At 44.2% G+C, this 20,632-nt stretch overlaps 1 protein-coding gene across 4 annotated transcripts; it reads left to right on the forward strand.

Moving 5' to 3' along the window:
* The first annotated feature begins 1,345 nt into the window (after positions 1-1,345).
* Positions 1,346-16,944, forward strand: LOC129094075 (NACHT, LRR and PYD domains-containing protein 3-like). Of its 4 annotated transcripts, none has more exons than XM_054602088.1 (13): positions 1,346-1,416; positions 3,344-3,402; positions 3,749-3,874; positions 3,963-4,133; positions 4,233-4,373; positions 7,058-7,210; positions 7,695-7,773; positions 7,928-8,156; positions 8,306-10,100; positions 10,197-10,370; positions 10,742-10,915; positions 15,790-15,836; positions 16,005-16,944. In XM_054602088.1, the coding sequence occupies exons 3-13, from the start codon at positions 3,786-3,788 to the stop codon at positions 16,571-16,573; spliced, it is 3,621 nt and encodes a 1,206-aa protein (XP_054458063.1). In that variant the 5' UTR covers positions 1,346-1,416; positions 3,344-3,402; positions 3,749-3,785; the 3' UTR covers positions 16,574-16,944. The 4 variants fall into 4 exon arrangements, with proteins under 4 accessions (XP_054458063.1, XP_054458064.1, XP_054458066.1 ...); XM_054602089.1 differs by having other exon boundaries at positions 3,752-3,874; XM_054602090.1 differs by lacking the exons at positions 1,346-1,416; positions 3,344-3,402 and adding an exon at positions 3,492-3,511.
* The last annotated feature ends 3,688 nt before the right edge of the window (positions 16,945-20,632 follow it).

The raw sequence follows: 20,632 nt of genomic DNA on the forward strand, positions 1-20,632 counted from the left end.
CCCAAGGGAAGCATATATAAAGTAAATAAAATAGGTCCAAGAACAGACCCCTGTGGAACTCCGTGACTGACCCTGGTTTTCATCGAGCTTTCATTGTTTACATATACAAACTGAGATCGGTCTGAGAAATACGACTTAAACCAGCTAAGTGCGGTTCCTTTAATGCGGTTCCTTTAATGCCTATTAGATGCTCCAATCTCTGTAATAGGATTTGGTGATCAATGGTATCAAATGCAGCACTAAGGTCTAACAATACAAGTACAGAGACAAGTCCTTTGTCTGAAGCTATTAGAAGGTCATTGGTCATTTTCACCTGTGCCGTCTCTGTGCTATGATTCACTCTAAATAATAAATATTTTATTGTTGCTTGCTAAGTACCACATCCACAAATGCAGGTTTGGGGCTCTGAACCTTTCTTTCCAGTGTTTAAGAATGAAGTCAATGAATATTTGGACTCTATAAAATATTCAGAGAACTTTAAAGCTATGAGGACTGTGCAGATCTATTCAACACTTGTGACCTCGCTGGACTGACTGATATTAAAGTCTTCTGATGAGTTGTTGGTGTGATTTAGACTGTTTATTGGGTGATTTGACTGTTTATTGTGTGATTGGACTGTTTATTGTGTGATTTGGACTGTTTGTGTGATTTGACTGTTTGGGTGATTTGGACTGTTTATTGGGTGATTTGACTGTTTATTGGGTTTGGATTTTATTGGATTTGGACTGTTTATTGGGTGATTTGACTGTTTATTGGGTGATTTGGACTGTTTATTGGGTGATTTGGACTGTTTATTGGGTGATTTGGACTGTTTGTGTGATTTGACTGTTTATTGGGTGATTTGACTGTTTATTGTGTGATTTGACTGTTTATTGGGTGATTTGACTGTTTATTGGGTGATTTGACTGTTGATTGGGTGATTTGACTGTTTATTGGGTGATTTGACTGTTTATTGGGTGATTTGACTGTTTATTGGGTGATTTGACTGTTTATTGGGTGATTTGACTGTTTATTGGGTGATTTGACTGTTTATTGTGTGATTTGACTGTTTATTGGTTTATTGTGATTTGACTGTTTATTGGGTGATTTGACTTTTATTGGGTGATTTGACTGTTTATTGTGTGATTTGACTGTTTATTGGGTGATTTTACTGTTTATTGGGTGATTTGACTGTTTGTGTGATCTTGTGACATTTTTTAGATTCCCTGACAAAATGAATTACATTTTTGTTTGCTGTTTGTATGTGTTTTATATGTATGAACAAATGTCTCAATAAAGTTATTTAAAAAAAGAAAACCTGTTCTGACTTCCTGTTCTCTCTTCCTGTTCTCACTTCCTGTTCTCACTTCCTGTTCTCTCTGGTGTCGCAGCTTCTCCTCCTCTGGTGTCGCAGCTTCTCCTCCTCTTCATCTGAAGGTGAGGAAGACTCTTCGGTCATGAACACGTGGTTTATATTCATGTTTAATAACGTGTCTAATGAACCGGTTACAACTGGGACCACAGTAAAGTTTGTATAAAGTTTACTTTGTTCAGTGTAAAGCTACCGCGCGTCGATCCGAGAAGCACTTCCGGTCGGGATTTCAAAGTAAAATATCGTCATTTGTGATGAACAACAATCATTTATGAGCCTGTTTGGACTAAAGTACGATTCACAATACATTAAAAACTCATGAAGTACTTTTACTGTGTACTTCAGCCTTTGTCCTACTGTGATGTGACCAACTGTTTACAGAGAGAGAGAGAGAGAGAGAGAGAGAGAGAGACAGACATGGAGAGAGAGAGAGAGAGAGACAGACAGAGACACAGAGAGAGAGAGAGACACAGAGAGAGACACAGAGAGAGAGAGAGACAGAGAGAGAGACACAGAGAGAGAGACACAGAGAGAGAGACATGGAGAGAGAGAGAGAGAGACAGAGAGAGAGAGAGAGACAGACATGGAGAGAGAGAGAGAGACACAGAGAGAGAGAGAGACACAGAGAGAGAGACAGACAGAGACAGACAGAGAGAGAGAGCACTTCATATTGGTACTTTCAACAACCACATCTCTTGACCAGTCTTCTAAGATTTCCATTTCAAGTTGGGCAAGAGTTGAAAAACACCCAAGAACTTGACAGTTGAAAACCAGTGAAGCAGCCTGGACGGAGGATAAACGGCTTCAGACATCCAGAGACAAGCTGTTGAAGCAGAGATAAAGGAGGAGTTCACTAAACTGACTGTTTTAGAAAACTGCTTCTTTAGCTCTGCTTCACGCATGCTGCTCACCCCTCTGGAAATGAAGCCTGTCTGGTGAAGCTGCTCTTTGCAGTGGTCCTCTCTCTTTTGAGCTGCTTGACCGTCTTCCTGCGTCAACAGCTTGTCTCTGGATGTCTGAAGCCAGTTTTCAACTGTCAAGTTCTTAGGTGTTTTTCAACTCTTGCCCAACTTGAACTGGCCTGGTACGTGAACCCCAAAGGACAACGATTTCCAACACAGCTCAATTTTTATTTTTTCCTTGTTTGTTTCTTGTTGATAAATGGTTGGTCTATCAGGTTGAAAACCTTCAAAACACAGAAAGCATAAGTTATCCAAACATGCAAATACATTTTAAACAATTCTCAGTACCAAGTGCCAAGGCTTACAACAGGTGGGATTTCTGAAACAATCCCAACTGATGACTGAGAGACTGTTGAATAACTTATGCTTTCTATGCAGCATTGGTGTTTTTAAGGAAAGCTCATCAAACATCAACCTAAGTTGAACAATCAACAAAATACACTCAACCAAAAAGCCAAACTCATATGCATGCAGTCTGTATAAATGATTACTGAATAATCATCCCAATAAAAAGTCTTGTTACCGTACCAGTGGCTCCGTTGGTTGTTGCTCTCTCTGCTGAGATGTTTGCTGAGAGACCTTCCATTCACAGGTGTTCCAACTTAAAAGGGTAATGAGCAGCCTGCACTGGGCTGCCGGTGGTGCATTGTGGGACTTGTAGTTTTTAAGGCAAAGTCATGTGAGCTGATATGAACTGAAATGAATCTTCCACTAACTCACTGAGAGGAGACGTCAGTGGAGACTCCATCAGAGAGAATCAGGACGTTGATGTGAAGGATCAATGAGTGATGATGTGCTGATCAATGAGTGATGATGTGCTGATCAATGAGTGATGATGTGCTGATCAATGAGTGATGATGTGCTGATCAATGAGTGATGATGTGCTGATCAATGAGTGATGATGTGCTGATCAATGAGTGATGATGTGCTGATCAATGATGATGGCTGACAATGAGATGATGTGCTGATCAATGAGTGATGATGTGCTGATCAATGATTTTCAGCTCTGCTCTCACTGTTTCCTCTACAGATGAAGGTAGAGCGTCTCTGATAGCTGATGTGGATGTGAATTCAGCAGCAGATAACAAGGTGACATGATTGATTTTGGATTATTGGACTAGCTGCCACTGCATGCTCTGACTGGATGTAGTCGACTTGGAGAAAGAGGAACATTTCAAACGTTGAAGAGCTTTTTAAAGTCAGTCAAATAGAAGTGAAAAGTGACGTCATCCCTAAAGAAAGGCAGATAAAAAGCCACATGAAGTGTATTCCTCTAGTGTTGAAACAAGCCTAAAGACTAAAGAGCATTGTGAATGTCATTTCTTAGATATGACTCTTCAACATGGAAACTGTCCCATGAGTGTGTTTAGTATTGAGCTGAATGAGCTCTGTGTGTTTGTCATGATGAAGAGAAGTAATGTGTGAGCTCTCCCAGCAGGTTGTTGTGTTGGTGTGAAGGTGTGGACTCTGCTATGAGTCAGTGTGAGGACAGAGAGGAGGGAGTCCCTCCCTCTAAAAGCACTCTGTGTGGGGAACATGACAGCCAGACCAAAGGTCAGAGGTGAGAGGACCATCTCTAACTGTCCACCACTCTACTCCATGTCACACAGTCTTTCATTCACTCACTCTGTTTATGTATATGGGATCAGACCAGACTGTCCTGGACCTGGACCTGAACCTGGACCTGGACCTGAAGCTGGATCTGGACCTGAATCTGAACCTGAACTTGGACCTGAACCAAGCTGTGTGTCCCTGAAGAGTGAGCAGTCTATGGAACCTCCGTTCGTCTTCAAAGATGGACGCCTCTCTGTTGATCAGAGGTGAGGATTTAAACTGATGATGTGTTTCTATCAGACTCTCTGTTGTGAGATCTCCAGTTTTTAAACCTTCACTGTCTCTGTTTCTAAATATGTGACCAGGACCTATCAGAGACCAGACTGTCCTGGACCTGGACCTGGACCTGGATCTGAACCTGAACCCGACTGTGTGTCCCTGAAGAGTGAGCAGTCTATGGAACCTCCGTTCGTCTTCAAAGATGGACGCCTCTCTGTTGATCAGAGGTGAGGATTTAAACTGATGATGATGAAAATAATAATAATAATACATTTTATTTGTATAGTGCTTTAAAAGGTACTCAAAGGCAGTTTACATTCTAAAGACAGAAACAATTAAACTAATAAAAATGTAAACAAGACAGAGAGATGACATCATAACAAATAAACAAAACAAAAACATACATAACTATCATCACATGTTGAAAGCAGTTTTAAATAGATGAGTTAAAGTGCAGTTTAGATAGAGCTGAGGTGATGGGGGAGAAGGTTCCGGGGGGGGGGAAGAGGAGGGGACCGAGAACTGAACCTTGGGGGACACCTTGAGAGACTGTGTCTGTGTCGGAGTTTAACTTATTGATGTGAATGAACTGTTGAAGGTCAGAGACGTATGATGTGAACCAGGAGAGGGCTGTGCAGTGATGTGGAGGGAGGACTCAGGACGGGGGAGGAGGATGGAGTGGTTGATGGTGTCAAACGCTGCGCTGAGGTCCAGTAGTATGAGGATGTTGAGGGAGTGGTCATCTGAGGAGAGGAGGAGGTCGTTGACGACTTTGATTTGAGCCGTTTCTGTGCTGTGATGAGATCTGAATCCTGATTGAAATGGTTCGTAGAGTTGATTGGAGGGCTTGGAGACCAGCCATGACTAAAGTGGAGGGGATGGGAGCCAGGTCATAGGTCGGAGTCTTCATGCCAGACAGTGAATTGTTGAGATCTGATGGGGAGATGAGGGAGAATTGTGAGAGTGACTGGTCGGTTAGTGGGGGATTGACAGAAACAGGGTTGGGGGGGTGGGACTGGAAGTGACCAGTTTGTTTTAGATGGTCTCAATCTTTTCTTTGTGTAAGTTAATGTGTTGAGTGAAGTTAAAGCCTCTAAGCATGAACAGAAATCCAGTGGCTATCTTACAGTCTGTGGAGTCGATGTTGAAATCACCCAGCAGCAGGATGGAAGGTGAGATGGAGCAGAGCTGGGTTAGGAGTTCATACAGGTCAGAGAGGAAGGCGGTGTTGTGTTATGGGGGGCCGTAGATAATGAAATGTGCAGTGGTTTAGGACCAGACAGTTTGAATGACAGGTGTTCAAATGAGGATGGAGTTTGGATGGTAGTCAGGCTGGTTATGTGTTGGTGGTAAAGCAATTCCTCGGGCGTGGTTGGTCCAGGTAGGGATATCCAGTGGGGGTGGTTTGGTTCAGTGCGTAGTAGTCCAGGTGTTTTTGCCAAGTTTCAATGAGACAGAGGATATCAAGGTTGTTGTGAGTGATGAATTCGTTGATGATTAGGCTTTTGTTGCTTAGTGACCGGGTGTTGAGCAGAGCAAGTTTCATGCAGTGTTTTGTGATTGTGCTGGACCGAAGATGATGGTGTCCATGAGCTTTTCAGGTCCAGTGTGGATGTTCTTCCTTCCAGCTCTGTGATTTTATCGACCAGGTGGGCGCAGCTGATACATTACAGTACATTACATTACATTACAGTACAGTACAGTTACATTACAGTACAGTACATTACATTACAGTACAGTACATTACATTACATTACAGTACAGTACAGTACATTACATTACAGTACATTACATTACAGTACATTACATTACATTACATTAGTCATTACATACATTACACATTACAGTACAGTACATTACATTACAGTACAGTACATTACAGTACATTACATTACATTACATTACAGTACAGTACAGTACATTACATTACATTACAGTACAGTACATTACATTACAGTACATTACATTACAGTACAGTACAGTACATTACAGTACATTACATTACATTACAGTACAGTACAGTACATTACATTACAGTACAGTACAGTACATTACATTACAGTACAGTACATTACATTACATTACATTACAGTACAGTACATTACATTACAGTACAGTACATTACAGTACAGTACAGTACATTACAGTACATTACAGTACATTACATTACATTACATTACATTACAGTACAGTACAGTACAGTACATTACATTACATTACATTACATTACAGTACAGTCATTTAGCAGACGCTTTTATCCAAAGTGACTTACAGTCAGTAGCTCAAAGTTTATATTACATATCATTCACACACTGATGACCATGCAAGGTGCCACCATCAGACTCTAACTAACATTCATGCAACATCCAGTCCACACCGATGGCAAGCCTTCAGGAGCAACTTGGGGTTGATACAGTCGGATGGGGAGGTGGGTGGAGCCATTGTAGGTGTGTCAGATAAAGGGGCTCCAACCCGGAGCCCACAACGTTGTTCTGGTTTTAGCAGAGGGGACAGCTGATGAGGGTCACGTTATCAGTCTGCCGATTGTAAACACTGCGGTCCCCGTAGTGTTAGCTAGCTCCAAAGCTAAAAGCTAAAAACAAGCCGGTAGTAGCCTGGAAAGGTCTAGTATGTGTTGGCTGACATCGTACGCCTGGTTTAAAACATATTAGTTAAAACAACCAGGATCAGAAAAAAGTGTAGCATAAATGTGGCTTAAACTGTATAAAAATTAAAATTTGTGAAAAAGGGGGGAGTGGACAAGCCTCTCAACACTACAAAACGCTAACGCATGCCCATAGCCTCTGAAATTGGAGGAGAACGTTCTGATGATGTCATTCTATCAGACTCTCATTTGTGAGATCTCCAGATTTTAAACCTTCACTGTCTCTGTGTCTAAATATGGGATCAGGATCCACCAGAGACCAGACTGTCCTGGACCTGGACCTGGACCTGGATCTGAACCTGAACTTGGACCTGAACCAAGCTGTGTGTCCCTGAAGAGTGAGCAGTCTATGGAACCTCCGTTCGTCTTCAAAGATGGACGCCTCTCTGTTGATCAGAGGTGAGGATTTAAACTGATGATGTGTTTCTATCAGACTCTCTGTTGTGAGATCTCCAGTTTTTTGGAGACTCAGATGAAGTTCTCTGAGCACCAACACTCTTCTTCATTGAAACACATTCACGCTGGGAGCTGCCCAGTACAACCAGTCTGACACTGAGACGCTCCACTGGAGCAGCTGGAGGTTCTGGGTGCCTTGCTCCAGGGCTCTTCAGCAGTATACAGTGAGGGAGGGAGTAGCTCTCCTCCTCACTGTGGAGGGCTTGGTGAGAGCTGTTGGGACTAAACCAAACTGACTGCTGAAGAAAACAGTGAGCTGAAAGACGGAGCTGTTGATTCTCAGTGGGATCAGCAGGACCAGTAGACCTTTACCAGTACAGGGAGTCATCTGATCCACATCCACATATCACTTCATGGACCTTTACCTTGTGTTTGTCTCTGTGTGGACAGACACAATGTGAGCTGATTCTTCATGATTCCTCCACAGAGAGGACCAGGAGAGCTCACAGGTTCCCAGAGGTCAGTCTGCCCAGCAGCATCAAACACACCTGGACTCCATATTTATGGTCTGTACATGTACAACTACCTTACATCTATTCTGTTCACAATCATCTCCATGCTGCACTTTTTAGACCAGTGGATTGTCAGTCTGTCCAACATGGATCTGATGTTTGGTTCCATGGTTTTAGTTTGTGTCCTTCATATAATATTCTGTTCCAGCTGCTGGAGGAGAACATCCTCACTTTTGTGAAGAACGAGCTGAAGAAAGTCAAGAGAGGTCTGAGTTCAGATTACCCAGAATGCTTAAAGAGTCAGAGGGAGGATGAGGAGCTGTTGGACGGTGAGGATGAAGAGCAGAGGAGGAGCAGCAGAGAGGCATTTCTGAAGATCACACTGCACTTCCTGAGGAGAATGAAGCAGGAGGAGCTGGCTGACTGTCTGCAGAGCAGTAAGAGGATTTCTCTAAAGATCTAACATGCTGGATGAATGGGACCTTTACTAATGTCTCAAGAGATGGACCAAAATATATTCAGATATGTTGACTTTTTTGCTTAATAATGTATTAAATGGACTTCTTTGTTGGTGTCCATTATTCAGGAAGTCATCCTGGACTCAAACTCAAATCTAACCTGAAGAAGAAGTTCCAGTGTGTGTTTGAGGGGATCGCTAAAGCAGGAAACCCAACCCTTCTGAACCAGATCTACACAGAGCTCTACATCACAGAGGGAGGGACTGCAGAGGTCAATGATGAACATGAGGTCAGACAGATTGAAACAGCATCCAGGAAACCAGACAGACCAGAAACAACCATCAGACAAGAAGACATCTTTAAAGCCTCACCTGGAAGAGAGGAACCAATCAGAACAGTGATGACAAAGGGAGTGGCTGGCATTGGGAAAACAGTCTTAACACAGAAGTTCACTCTGGACTGGGCTGAAGACAAAGCCAACCAGGACATACAGTTCACATTTCCATTCACCTTCAGAGAGCTGAATGTGCTGAAAGAGAAAAAGTACAGCTTGGTGGAACTTGTTCATTACTTCTTCTCTGAAACCAAAGAAGCAGGAATCTGCAGGTTTGAAGAGTTCCCGGTTGTGTTCATCTTTGACGGTCTGGATGAGTGTCGACTTCCTCTGGACTTCCACAACAATGAGATCCTGACTGATGTTACAGAGTCCACCTCAGTGGATGTGCTGCTGACAAACCTCATCAGGGGGAACCTGCTTCCCTCTGCTCGCCTCTGGATAACCACACGACCTGCAGCAGCCAATCAGATCCCTCCTGAGTGTGTTGGCATGGTGACAGAGGTCAGAGGGTTCACTGACCCCCAGAAGGACGAGTACTTCGGCAAGAGATTCACAGATGGGGATCAGGCCAGCAGGATCATCTCCCACATCAAGAGCTCACGAAGCCTCCACATCATGTGCCACATCCCAGTCTTCTGCTGGATCACTGCTACAGTTCTGGAGGAGGTGTTGAAGACCAGAGAGGGAGGACAGCTGCCCAAGACCCTGACTGAGATGTACATCCACTTCCTGGTGGTTCAGTCCAAACTGAAGAAGGTCAAGTATGATGGAGGAGCTGAGACGGATCCACACTGGAGTCCAGAGAGCAGAGAGATGACTGAGTCTCTGGGAAAACTGGCTTTTGATCAGCTGCAGAAAGGAAACCTGATCTTCTATGAATCCGACCTGACAGAGTGTGGCATCAATATCAGAGCAGCCTCAGTGTACTCAGGAGTGTTCACACAGGTCTTTAGAGAGGAGAGAGGACTGTACCAGGACAAGGTGTTCTGCTTCGTCCATCTGAGTGTTCAGGAGTTTCTGGCTGCTCTTCATGTACATCTGACCTTCATCAACTCTGGTGTCAATCTGCTGTCAGAAGAACAACCAAGACCCCGTCTGCCTAAAGTCTTGAGAGACAAACCTGAACCAACACATCTCTACCAGAGTGCTGTGGACAAGGCCTTACAGAGTCCAAACGGACACCTGGACTTGTTCCTCCGGTTCCTCCTGGGTCTTTCACTGCAGACCAATCAGAATCTCCTGCGAGGTCTGCTGACACAGACAGGAAGTAGCTCACAGACCAATCAGGAAACAGTCCAGTTCATCAAGAAGAAGATCGACGAGGATCTCTCCACAGAGAAAAGCATCAATCTGTTCCACTGTCTGAATGAACTGAATGATGGTTCTCTAGTGGAGGAGATCCAACAGTCCCTGAGTTCAGGACGTTTCTCCACAGATGAACTGTCTCCTGCTCAGTGGTCAGCTCTGGTCTTCATCTTACTGTCATCAGAAAAAGATCTGGACGTGTTTGACCTGAAGAAATACTCTGCTTCAGAGGAGGCTCTTCTGAGGCTGCTGCCGGTGGTCAAAGCCTCCAACAAAGCTCTGTAAGTCCAGAGAGAGTTAGATTCATAGCTCATAACTTAAATATGCTGCTATCTTTCTACTTATTGTTTATTTTTTCTTCATCCTTGTCTCTCTAGACTGAGTGGCTGTAACCTCTCAGAGGGAAGCTGTGGAGCTCTGTACTCAGTCCTCAGCTCCCAGTCCTCTAGTCTGAGAGAGCTGGACCTGAGTAACAACAACCTGCAGGATTCAGGAGTGAAGCTGCTGTCAACTGGACTGGAGAGTCCACACTGTGAACTGGAAACTCTCAGGTCAGGATTCAATTAATGTCCTTATTTACATCAATGGGTAAACTCGTAACCTTCATAAAATTGTCTCTGCTTGCATGATTTAAATCAAATATTTAGTTTCAATATGTTTCCATAAACATATGTTATATTGTTGTTTTTTTCTCAATCTGCTGTTATACCTTGAAATATCAGAGAGGAATCAGAGAGTTACCAGTAATGTTGTCAGATTGTTGATGGACATTTGTGGGTGTTTGGTTGTGTCTAGAAACCAATCAGTACCAATGTTAATGTAACCCCACAGTAGTGGACAGTGTCTCAGTACTGCAGAAACCTTCCAGCCCTCACAGTTCCCTCAGATCATGTGACATGTGTGTTGTTTGGTGTGTTTGCAGGCTGTCAGGCTGTCTGATCACAGAGGAAGGCTGTGCTTCTCTGGCCTCAGCTCTGAGCTCCAACCCCTCCCATCTGAGAGAGCTGGACCTGAGCTACAATCATCCAGGAGACTCAGGAGTGAAGCCGCTGTCTGCTGGACTGGAGGATCCACACTGGAGACTGGAAACTCTCAGGTATGAAGAGGCCTGCTGCAGCCACAGACAATCAGTGTGATAGAGGAGGTAGAGCTGGTTAATATGACCCTGACACACCAAGCTGACCTCAAACTAGCAGAGACTCATCAAACTGTTTGTGTCCCACATCAGACGATCAATACAGACAGAAGTAGTCAGGGAACAGTAGCCAGGATGAGCCAGAACAGGGAGGGAAGGTGATGAAACTGTTGTTTTTCTGGAGCGTTGTCTTGTTTCAACATTAGAAAATAGGACAGTGGTGTATCCTGACACGTTGCGGGCCATCATGGTGGGTTGACCTGCATCAATGATTCATATAATCAGAGTAGTAGGCAGAGTAACGAAGGAAAAAATGAAGATTACAGCGGCAATGACTATAGTAGAATTATAATAATGATATAGGGAATAGTAATATTAATGTGACTAATAATAATAATGGTAGTAGCAGTGGGTGTCAGCCGGGCCACAGCAGGAGGCACGACCACGGTCCAGGTACCACAACGAGTCATGGAAACCTGCGAGGCGAGAAAGCACAAGGACTCTGAGGAAGAACCAAAATCAGTAATGAGGAAGAACCAAAATCAGTAATGTGCATAAATAGTAGATTAATACATAAAGATGGAGGGAGAGAAGAGGAGAGAGGAGCTCAGTGTATCCTAGGTAGTCCCCCGGCTGTCTAGGCATATAGCAGCATATCTAGGGGCTGGACCAAGGAGAACCTGAACCAGCCCTAACTATAGACCTGAACCAGTCCTAACTATAAACCTGAACCAGTCCTAACTATAAACCTGAACCTGAACCAGTCCTAACTATAAACCTGAACCAGTCCTAACTATAGACCTGAACCAGTCCTAACTATAAACCTGAACCAGCCCTAGTGAGTGTGTCTGCCCCCCGGACTGAAACTGGAACCTGGTTCCACAGAAGAGGAGCCTGATAACTGAAGGTTCTGGCTCCCATCCTACTTTTATATACTCTAGGAACCACAAGTAACCCTGCATTGATGGAGCGCAGCTCTCTAGTTGGGTAATATGGAACTATAAGTTCCTTAAGATAAGACGGTGCCTGGCCAGTTAGAGCTTTGTAGGTGAGGAGAAGAATTTTAAATTCTTGATTTAACAGGGAGCCAGTGCAGAGAAGCTAATACTGGAGTAATATGATCTCTTTTCTTAGTTTTTGTTAGAACACGTGCTGCAGCATTCTGGATCAACTGTAAAGATCTAAGAGACCTATTAGAGCAGCCTGATAATAAGGAGTTACAGTAATCTAGTCTAGAGGTAACAAATGCATGAACTAGTTTTTCTGCTGTGAGACAGGAAGTGACTGATTTTCGCAATGTTACGTAAATGAAAAAAGGCTGTCCTTGAGATCTGTTTAATATAAGAGTTAAAAGACAGATCCTGATCAAAGATAACTCTGAGGTTCTTAACGGTAGTGCTGGATGCCAGAGCAATGCCATCTAGAGAAACTATATCGTTAGATAATTGAGTTCTAGTAGGATAACTTCTGTTTTTTCAGAGTTTAACATTAAGAAGTTACAGGTCATCCAGGTTTTTATGTCCGTAAGACATGTTGAAGTTTAGAGAACTGGTTAGTTTCGTCTGGCTTAATCGATAGATATAACTGGGTATCATCTGCATAACAATGAAAGTTTATAAGATAAGATAAGATAAGATAATCCTTTATTAGTCCCACAGCGGGGAGATTTGCAGGCTTATTATTGAGTGTTTTCTGATAATATTCCCTAAAGGAAGCATATATAAGGTGAATAAAACTGGTCCAAGAACAGACCCCTGTGGAACTCCGTGACTGACCTTGGTTTTCACAAAGAATCAATCTGTTTCAACCGTCTTGATAAATCATCACAATAGGAACGTTTTGCTGTTTTAAGGGGTTCAGCGTCCCCTGGTTTTGGTTTGTTTTGCACTGAGAGTGAGTTCCCTGGTTGATAAGAGTCGACTTTTTGAAACTACAGGTGACAGTCGACCACAGACGCTCAGTGGAGAACCAACAGCTGATTGTGGACATTGTAGCGTATATAAACTACCTTAGAAATAAAATATTTTACTCGTAAAACTTTGGGGCACCTCCTCCTTATGGAGGAAAATAACAATTCCCACTTTGAAATAATATGACAGACAACGACTTGGCGATAAATGGGTCATTTATTTCTAATACGAATAAATGAATGGATAACAATAATAATAATTAAACAAGAATACAAATGATGAATGAATTAGTTTCAAATAACACAGGCAAATGATTTGGATAGTGAAGGGAAGATTGTGATTTCCTTTATAATCCTAATGCTACTCTAAATTATAAATCTAAATTATAATTATTCAGAGCATTTATCCTACTTTGAGCAGCGGTGTCCAGATGACTTCACGGTGGGTTCAGCAGGTTGATTACGTTGGGAAGCGATGACTCCCGGTTGATGGAGTGAAGGAACGGTGGTTCTCAGCTGTCCTCGGAGGACCACCATATGGACTGGCAAAGTCTCTGAATTTCACACACTGCTGTTGCAAAGTGAACTGGAAAGCGGCTCACGGTTTCCCGTGCTCTCCGGGTCTTGATCCATGGCAGCAGGTTCTTGGTCCGGCGTGGAGTTTGGGGCCGGATATTGCCCTGAATAATATGATAACTGAAACCACTCGTTGCGATATACTTAAACTAATCTCGTTTGGCTTAACAACAATAATTAAAGTTAAAATCTCACGAGGTTAACGGACGTACACTAAAACAAAATAAGGCTTGCTTAAAATGAATAACTATAAGATGCTCAAAAGTAGTTAAGAAGAAAGAGCTCTGACAATAACTGTGATTCTCAAATAAAATAACCGGAGCGTGTATGAAGCTCCGTAGACCAAACAAGACGCACAACCAACACGAAACGAAGAACAAGAGACAAAGAAAAGTTCACCAGTTTTATCCACACAGGATAAATTCCAGGTTTCTTTGTCTCTTAATGTTGGCGTGATCTTGCTAAGTAAATTAATTAATCTAACATCTTAAACAAATAAATCACAAACTTTCCCCCACTATTAGATGAATAAACCTTACACACTTATCAACTTGTATGTATACAAAAATGTTATTTCAGTTACATACACTTAATACACAGGGTTTAACAAAGATAATGCGGAGACAGAAATGTGCATCAGTCACGTGACTTACTCGCGTGTAAACATTTTATAACTATCGCTAATATTTACTGTTTCTCTACTTGCTGAATATCTGGTACTTAAGAAAAATATGTCTTATCACCGATGGTCGCTGGAGGGCACTGTGGTCACACGGTGTGTCGGGTCTTTAAAGGGCCTGAAACATATTTAGCTCTGTTCTCCTCACAGATTCAGGACAAAGTCCTACTTTCCTGGAATCACCCGTAGAATAACTTGAGTGGGTTATTGAATACTCTGAAGACTTATACAGTGTTATTCTGAACTATAGAGAATAATTGTAAGACACTTAGTTTCTGTTTGTGACTCCAAGTATTTATGACTTGACCTGTGAAGTCATGTTGACCTGTTCCTAGATAAGGGAGGGGAAGAGAGAAAGGATAGGCATTGGTTCAGACTTCCTGGTGCTAACTTCACATCTTGCCTTGAGGTCTTCCTCTCAGGGCTGTGGACCGTCAGGTCTGTCACCTTTACTGCTGAAGGTGTAGAGGTACCGTCTGGTACCATGGGGTAGTCTCTGGGAAAGTGTATTCGAAAACTCTTCTGTAGTGATGACATACCAGAGTGGGGGGGTATTGGAATGTCTCTGCGTCAGTGGAGATGATGTCTCCAGTGTTAGATCCACCAAGCTACTCCACACGCGCTACAACACGGTGTGTCAGAGCCCAAAGAGGTTCATTTAGGACTGGACCAAAGTTATAGAGGGACACAGGCAGTGCTCTGTGGCTGCAGACGGACTTGAACTGTAATATTCTAAACCTCCAGATTACAGATAATGGAAACCAGTGTTGACTGTTGCTAGGAGACAGGATGTGAACAGCAGTGTCAAAGTCAGACACTTTGTACATCCAACCATCCACCCCGACCTCCTCCATCAGAGGTTTGGTGGTGCTGTAGTGATTTCAGATACTTTCTCCTTTACTAACAGTCATTATAACACAAACACAAGAGGTCGCTGGTCAGGACCAAAACATCCAACAATCAATGCTTCTATATTGTTAACCGATCAGCTGACTCTGTGTGATGGTGAAGAGTCGTGTGGTGGTGATGAACCCACAGAGAATTGTCTCCATCTCTGCAGCTCTACAGAGCTTTTTAGCCTCTTTTAGCTCCTAGTTTTGGTTCTGCAGCACATTTCCTGTTTGGTTCAGTCTCAGTGTTTCCAGCAGCTGGTTTCATCCAACAAGCTGTGATGAAGCCTCTGTACACGACCTGCTCAGCAGAAAACAGCAGACAGACTCAGTCAGAGACTAGCTGGTGAACATAGTGGAGCATTTAGCAGCTAAAGAGACAGATATTTCCCTGGTGGAGACCAAAAACAGAGCTAAAAGAGAGAGAATATTGGACCTCCATTCATCAGGTGACACAAACACAAAGACTCCTGATGAATCATCATGTTGATCTGTAACTGCTGGATGTGAAGCAGCTGGTTGATATCATGTCAGACACAACGACTTTATAAGCTGGTAATATGTCAGATGTTGTGTTTACAGCTTGTAAACACAACATAACTCATACCATGAATCAGTGAACGTAATGAGCTGTCGTCATCGGCCAATCAGAAGAAGCTCCGTGAAGTAAAGAATATGATGTGATTAATAATAAGTGCTCCATGTGAACATGAATACTGTGTGTGTGAGACGATGTCATGTCCATGTCTCCATGCTGCTCTGACCCCCCTCCTCCTTTCAGGGCGGAGCCTGCTGGAGTCCGATGGGTCACACCAGGTCTGAGGAAGTGTAAGTGTGCTTTGAATCTGACTCATGAAAACAAAGCAGCACACATTCAACCATCTTCAGACTGTGACATCACTCATTCACATCTCTGATGTCATCACACAGTGTCACCAGATGAACAGATGATAGATTAATAACTGCAGCTGTATTGTGTCTTGTTCTCTCCATCAGATTCCTGTGAACTCACACTCGACACAAACACAGTACACAGAAGACTCAAACTGTCTGACAACAACAGGAAGGTGAACCATTTGGAGGAGGATCAGTCATATCCTGATCATCCAGACAGATTTGATTACTGGTCTCAGCTGCTGTGTAGAGATGGTCTGACTGGTCGCTGTTACTGGGAGGTGGAGTGGACGGGAGGAGTTTTTATCTCAGTGAGTTACAGAGGAATCAGAAGGAGAGGGGGCAGTGGAGACTGTTTGTTTGGAGGGAATGATCAGTCCTGGTGTCTGGAGTGCTCCGATGGTGGTTACTATGTCCATGAAAGTAATACAGAAACACCCATCTCCTCCTCCTCCTCCTCCTCCTCCTCCTCTGGTAGAGTAGCAGTGTATGTGGACTGTCCTGCTGGCTCTCTGTCCTTCTACAGAGTCTCCTCTGACACACTGATCCACCTCCACACCTTCAACACCACCTTCACTGATACTCTTCTTCCTGGGTTTGGGTTTGGGTTCAGGTCTGGGTCAATGTTCACATTCAGGTCTGGTTCCTCAGTGTCTCTGTGTTCTCTGTAGGAGGGATAGTCCACCCTCCTGGTAGAGAACCTTTATGTAATTCCCTGATATGGGGATTTCTTTTTTTTTTACTTTGTGTATAAAACTGAACTTTGTTGTCTTGAAACATTTGTTTGTGTGAAGAAAAACCTATAAATTCATCATCTGGTGTCATTGTGTAACGAATGAACAAACTTTGATAAGTGACGTTGAAAAAAAAGAAAACAAAGTTTGGGATGATTCTAGATAATAAACCACATAAACACCATAAAGGAAAAATGTCAAAAGTATATTGGAGTTAGTGTCACATAAGTATGATTTCAAACAGATATAATACTCTATAATCTGCAGCTTTTCACTCTTAACAAAATAAATCTTTTTTTCCTGCTCAACTGTTTTTTCTTCTTTGTTTTTATGTAAAGTTTTAATTTCGGTTAATTCTCCAGTGGAGTTTTCCTCCAGTGGTCAGAGTGAGTAACTGCAGCATTCGTCGTGAGATCACGTCAGAGGTTTGGCCTCACCGTCATGTAGACACCAACGTTCCATCAGCCAGATGGAACGACCACTGGCTTTTTTCTGTTGTGGACGTCAGAGATACGTCAGAAAACCAAACGTCGACGTGTCTCGGTTCATAACATCATCCCGATGTGAACGCAGCTGCTCTCACTGAATCTATCCAGTCACAAGTCGGCTCAGTTAATGTGGTTTACTTCAGCACCGACCCAACATATACATTTGCTGTGATGTACTGGCTGTAAACAGATCACAATGATGCTGAAACAACTTCATCATAACGCCGATTTAAAAAAAAAGTCACCAGGAGGAGGAGGAGGAGGGCATGGTTAAAGTCACCAGAGAGGAGGAGGAGGAGGAGGGGCATGGTTAAAGTCACCAGAGAGGAGGAGGAGGAGGAGGGGGCATGGTTAAAGTCACCAGAGAGGAGGAGGAGGAGGAGGGGGGCATGGTTAAAGTCACCAGAGAGGAGGAGGAGGAGGAGGGGGCATGGTTAAAGTCACCAGAGAGGAGGAGGAGGAGGAGGGGGGCATGGTTAAAGTCACCAGAGAGGAGGAGGAGGAGGAGGAGGGCATGGTTAAAGTCACCAGAGAGGAGGAGGAGGAGGGCATGGTTAAAGTCACCAGAGAGGAGGAGGAGGAGGAGGAGGAGGAGGGGAGGGCATGGTTAAAGTCACCAGAGAGGAGGAGGAGGAGGAGGTTAAAGTCACCAGAGAGGAGGAGGAGGAGGAGGAGGGCATGGTTAAAGTCACCAGAGAGGAGGAGGAGGAGGGGGCATGGTTAAAGTCACCAGAGAGGAGGAGGAGGAGGGCATGGTTAAAGTCACCAGAGAGGAGGAGGAGGAGGAGGAGGGCATGGTTAAAGTCACCAGAGAGGAGGAGGAGGAGGAGGGGCATGGTTAAAGTCACCAGAGAGGAGGAGGAGGGGCATGGTTAAAGTCACCAGAGAGGAGGAGGAGGAGGAGGAGGAGGAGGGGCATGGTTAAAGTCACCAGAGAGGAGGAGGAGGAGGAGGACATGGTTAAAGTCACCAGAGAGGAGGAGGAGGAGGAGGAGGGCATTGGGGTGTTGTGTCTGTAGACATAACTAGACTTCTTGTTAAAGCTTATATATTCAGGCTCTGTGAACCTCTGCCTCCTTCTTGCAAGAAATAAAAAACCACAAAGACGCTCTTTGTCATTTGTTGTTATTTCAACGCTCACTTGGACTCATCTCGGACATGATAGATAGATCGATAGTATTATTTTCCACAACACCTGCTTGTCACCGAGTGGATGACGTCACGTTAGCAGAGGGGGGAACATACGCAGCTATCGCGATAACATGCGAGAATTCCCTTTGTAGGTAGTTCGGCCTCATGCTAACGGCTCAATGTCCTCTGTACAGGTCTGCTCTTACCGCTCTCCTTCGTCCGCCCGTATGATACGGAAACCGTCTACTGCAGCGTTGGTGTCCGGAGTTAGCTCAGTGAGCCATGTCTCTGTAAACACCATGATGCTACACGTATTCCCTCTGACAGCCAGTGAACTTCCACAATCAGCTGATAGCGTGGTCACAGGGAGGGAGATTATGAATGAAAAGGTGTAATCGAGTCTTCCTGACTGAACGTCATCTAAACTTCATTTACTCCTGGATTTAAAGGGAGTCTGCACGAGCCACAATTAAAGGGCACGCAGCTCCACACCTGGAGTGTTTAAGACGCAACCGATAATGACTAGGATGAAAGGCCAGATCGGAAAATATGATGTCTCTCTTTTGGTTGAGGGACTTCGAATATGTTGTAAATACGCCACATCTAAGCAAATCATAGAAGGCTGATATAAAATGTGGAATTGAGCAGAGCATCAATGTTAGCAGGAAAACTGCTCTGAGTCCTGTCAGCATCCTGTGCAAATAAAAAGAGTAATAGGAAGTTTGCTTTCCATAACTGGGGGAGAAGCTTAAACAATACTTTTCACCAGTAATTTGATGGCTGAATTAGAAAACAAACTTGAAGAAGAAGGATAGTAACATCTATTAAATTGATTGTGCACATTCGGACACTGAAGACGCTATTGAACGCCGGATATCATATGTGGAGGTTTAAAATGCAAACAGGCTTCAGAGGCCAGCGGAAACCAAAACACAGCTCATCATCACGTGTTTTAACAGCGGAACCTGCTAAACCCTTATCATGTACATCTGAGCTTACTCCACATGTTTAACCATGAGGCTTTGATTCAGGAAGGCATCAGGGTCGGACAAGAGGGGAGCTGTTACTGATACTGGACTGATCTGGAAAGATGTTCAGGAAAGCGAATCAGCTGTTCTAAGGACCTGCCTGTGACGGTAAAGCTGTGTGTGGCTGCTGAACCGGGGATGTTTCCCATGAAACCCATGAAGCAACCACAGGCCGAGTTAAACCCCCCCACCCACAGATAGCACCGCACCGTGAAGAATGTGGTTCAATCTGGTCACATGACATCTATTGACTTCTGTCCATCCTGGAGAAGGATCTAAGGACAGAGGATGTGAGGGTGTAAGGACAGAGGAGGTGAGGGTGTAAGGACAGAGGAGGTGAGGGTGTAAGGACAGAGGAGGTGAGGGTGTAAGGACAGAGGATGTGAGGGTCTAAGGACAGAGGATGTGAGGGTCTAAGGACAGAGGAGGTGAGGGTGTAAGGACAGAGGATGTGAGGGTGTAAGGACAGAGGAGGTGAGGGTGTAAGGACAGAGGAGGTGAGGGTGTAAGGACAGAGGATGTGAGGGTCTAAGGACAGAGGAGGGGTGAGAGGATGTGAGGGTGTAAGGACAGAGGATGTGAGGGTGTAAGGACAGAGGAGGTGAGGGTGTAAGGACAGAGGAGGTGAGGGTGTAAGGACAGAGGAGGTGAGGGTGTAAGGACAGAGGATGTGAGGGTCTAAGGACAGAGGATGTGAGGGTGTAAGGACAGAGGATGTGAGGGTGTAAGGACAGAGGAGGTGAGGGTGTAAGGACAGAGGAGGTGAGGGTGTAAGGACAGAGGATGTGAGGGTGTAAGGACAGGAGGAAGGACAGAGGAGGTGAGGGTGTAAGGACAGAGGAGGTGAGGGTCTAAGGACAGAGGATGTGAGGGTGTAAGGACAGAGGATGTGAGGGTGTAAGGACAGAGGAGGTGAGGGTGTAAGGACAGAGGATGTGAGGGTCTAAGGACAGAGGATGTGAGGGTGTAAGGACAGAGGAGGTGAGGGTGTAAGGACAGAGGATGTGAGGGTGTAAGGACAGAGGATGTGAGGGTGTAAGGACAGAGGATGTGAGGGTGTAAGGACAGAGGATGTGAGGGTGTAAGGACAGAGGATGGTGAGGGTGTAAGGACAGAGGATGAGGAGGTGACAGAGGAGGTGAGGGTCTAAGGACAGAGGAGGTGAGGGTCTAAGGACAGAGGAGGTGAGGGTGAGGAGGTGAGGGTGTACAGATTTAAAGCCCTCTGAGGCAAATTTGTGATTTTGGGCTCTACAAAATAAAGTGAATTGAATTGAAAGAGAGCCCTTAAGGGATGGAGAGTAAAGCTCTGTTTATATTATAGTCTGTACATTCAGAACAGAGCAGCTG

The sequence above is a fragment of the Anoplopoma fimbria genome, chromosome 8, assembly GCF_027596085.1.
Source record: "Anoplopoma fimbria isolate UVic2021 breed Golden Eagle Sablefish chromosome 8, Afim_UVic_2022, whole genome shotgun sequence".
NCBI classification, from domain to species: domain Eukaryota; kingdom Metazoa; phylum Chordata; class Actinopteri; order Perciformes; family Anoplopomatidae; genus Anoplopoma; species Anoplopoma fimbria.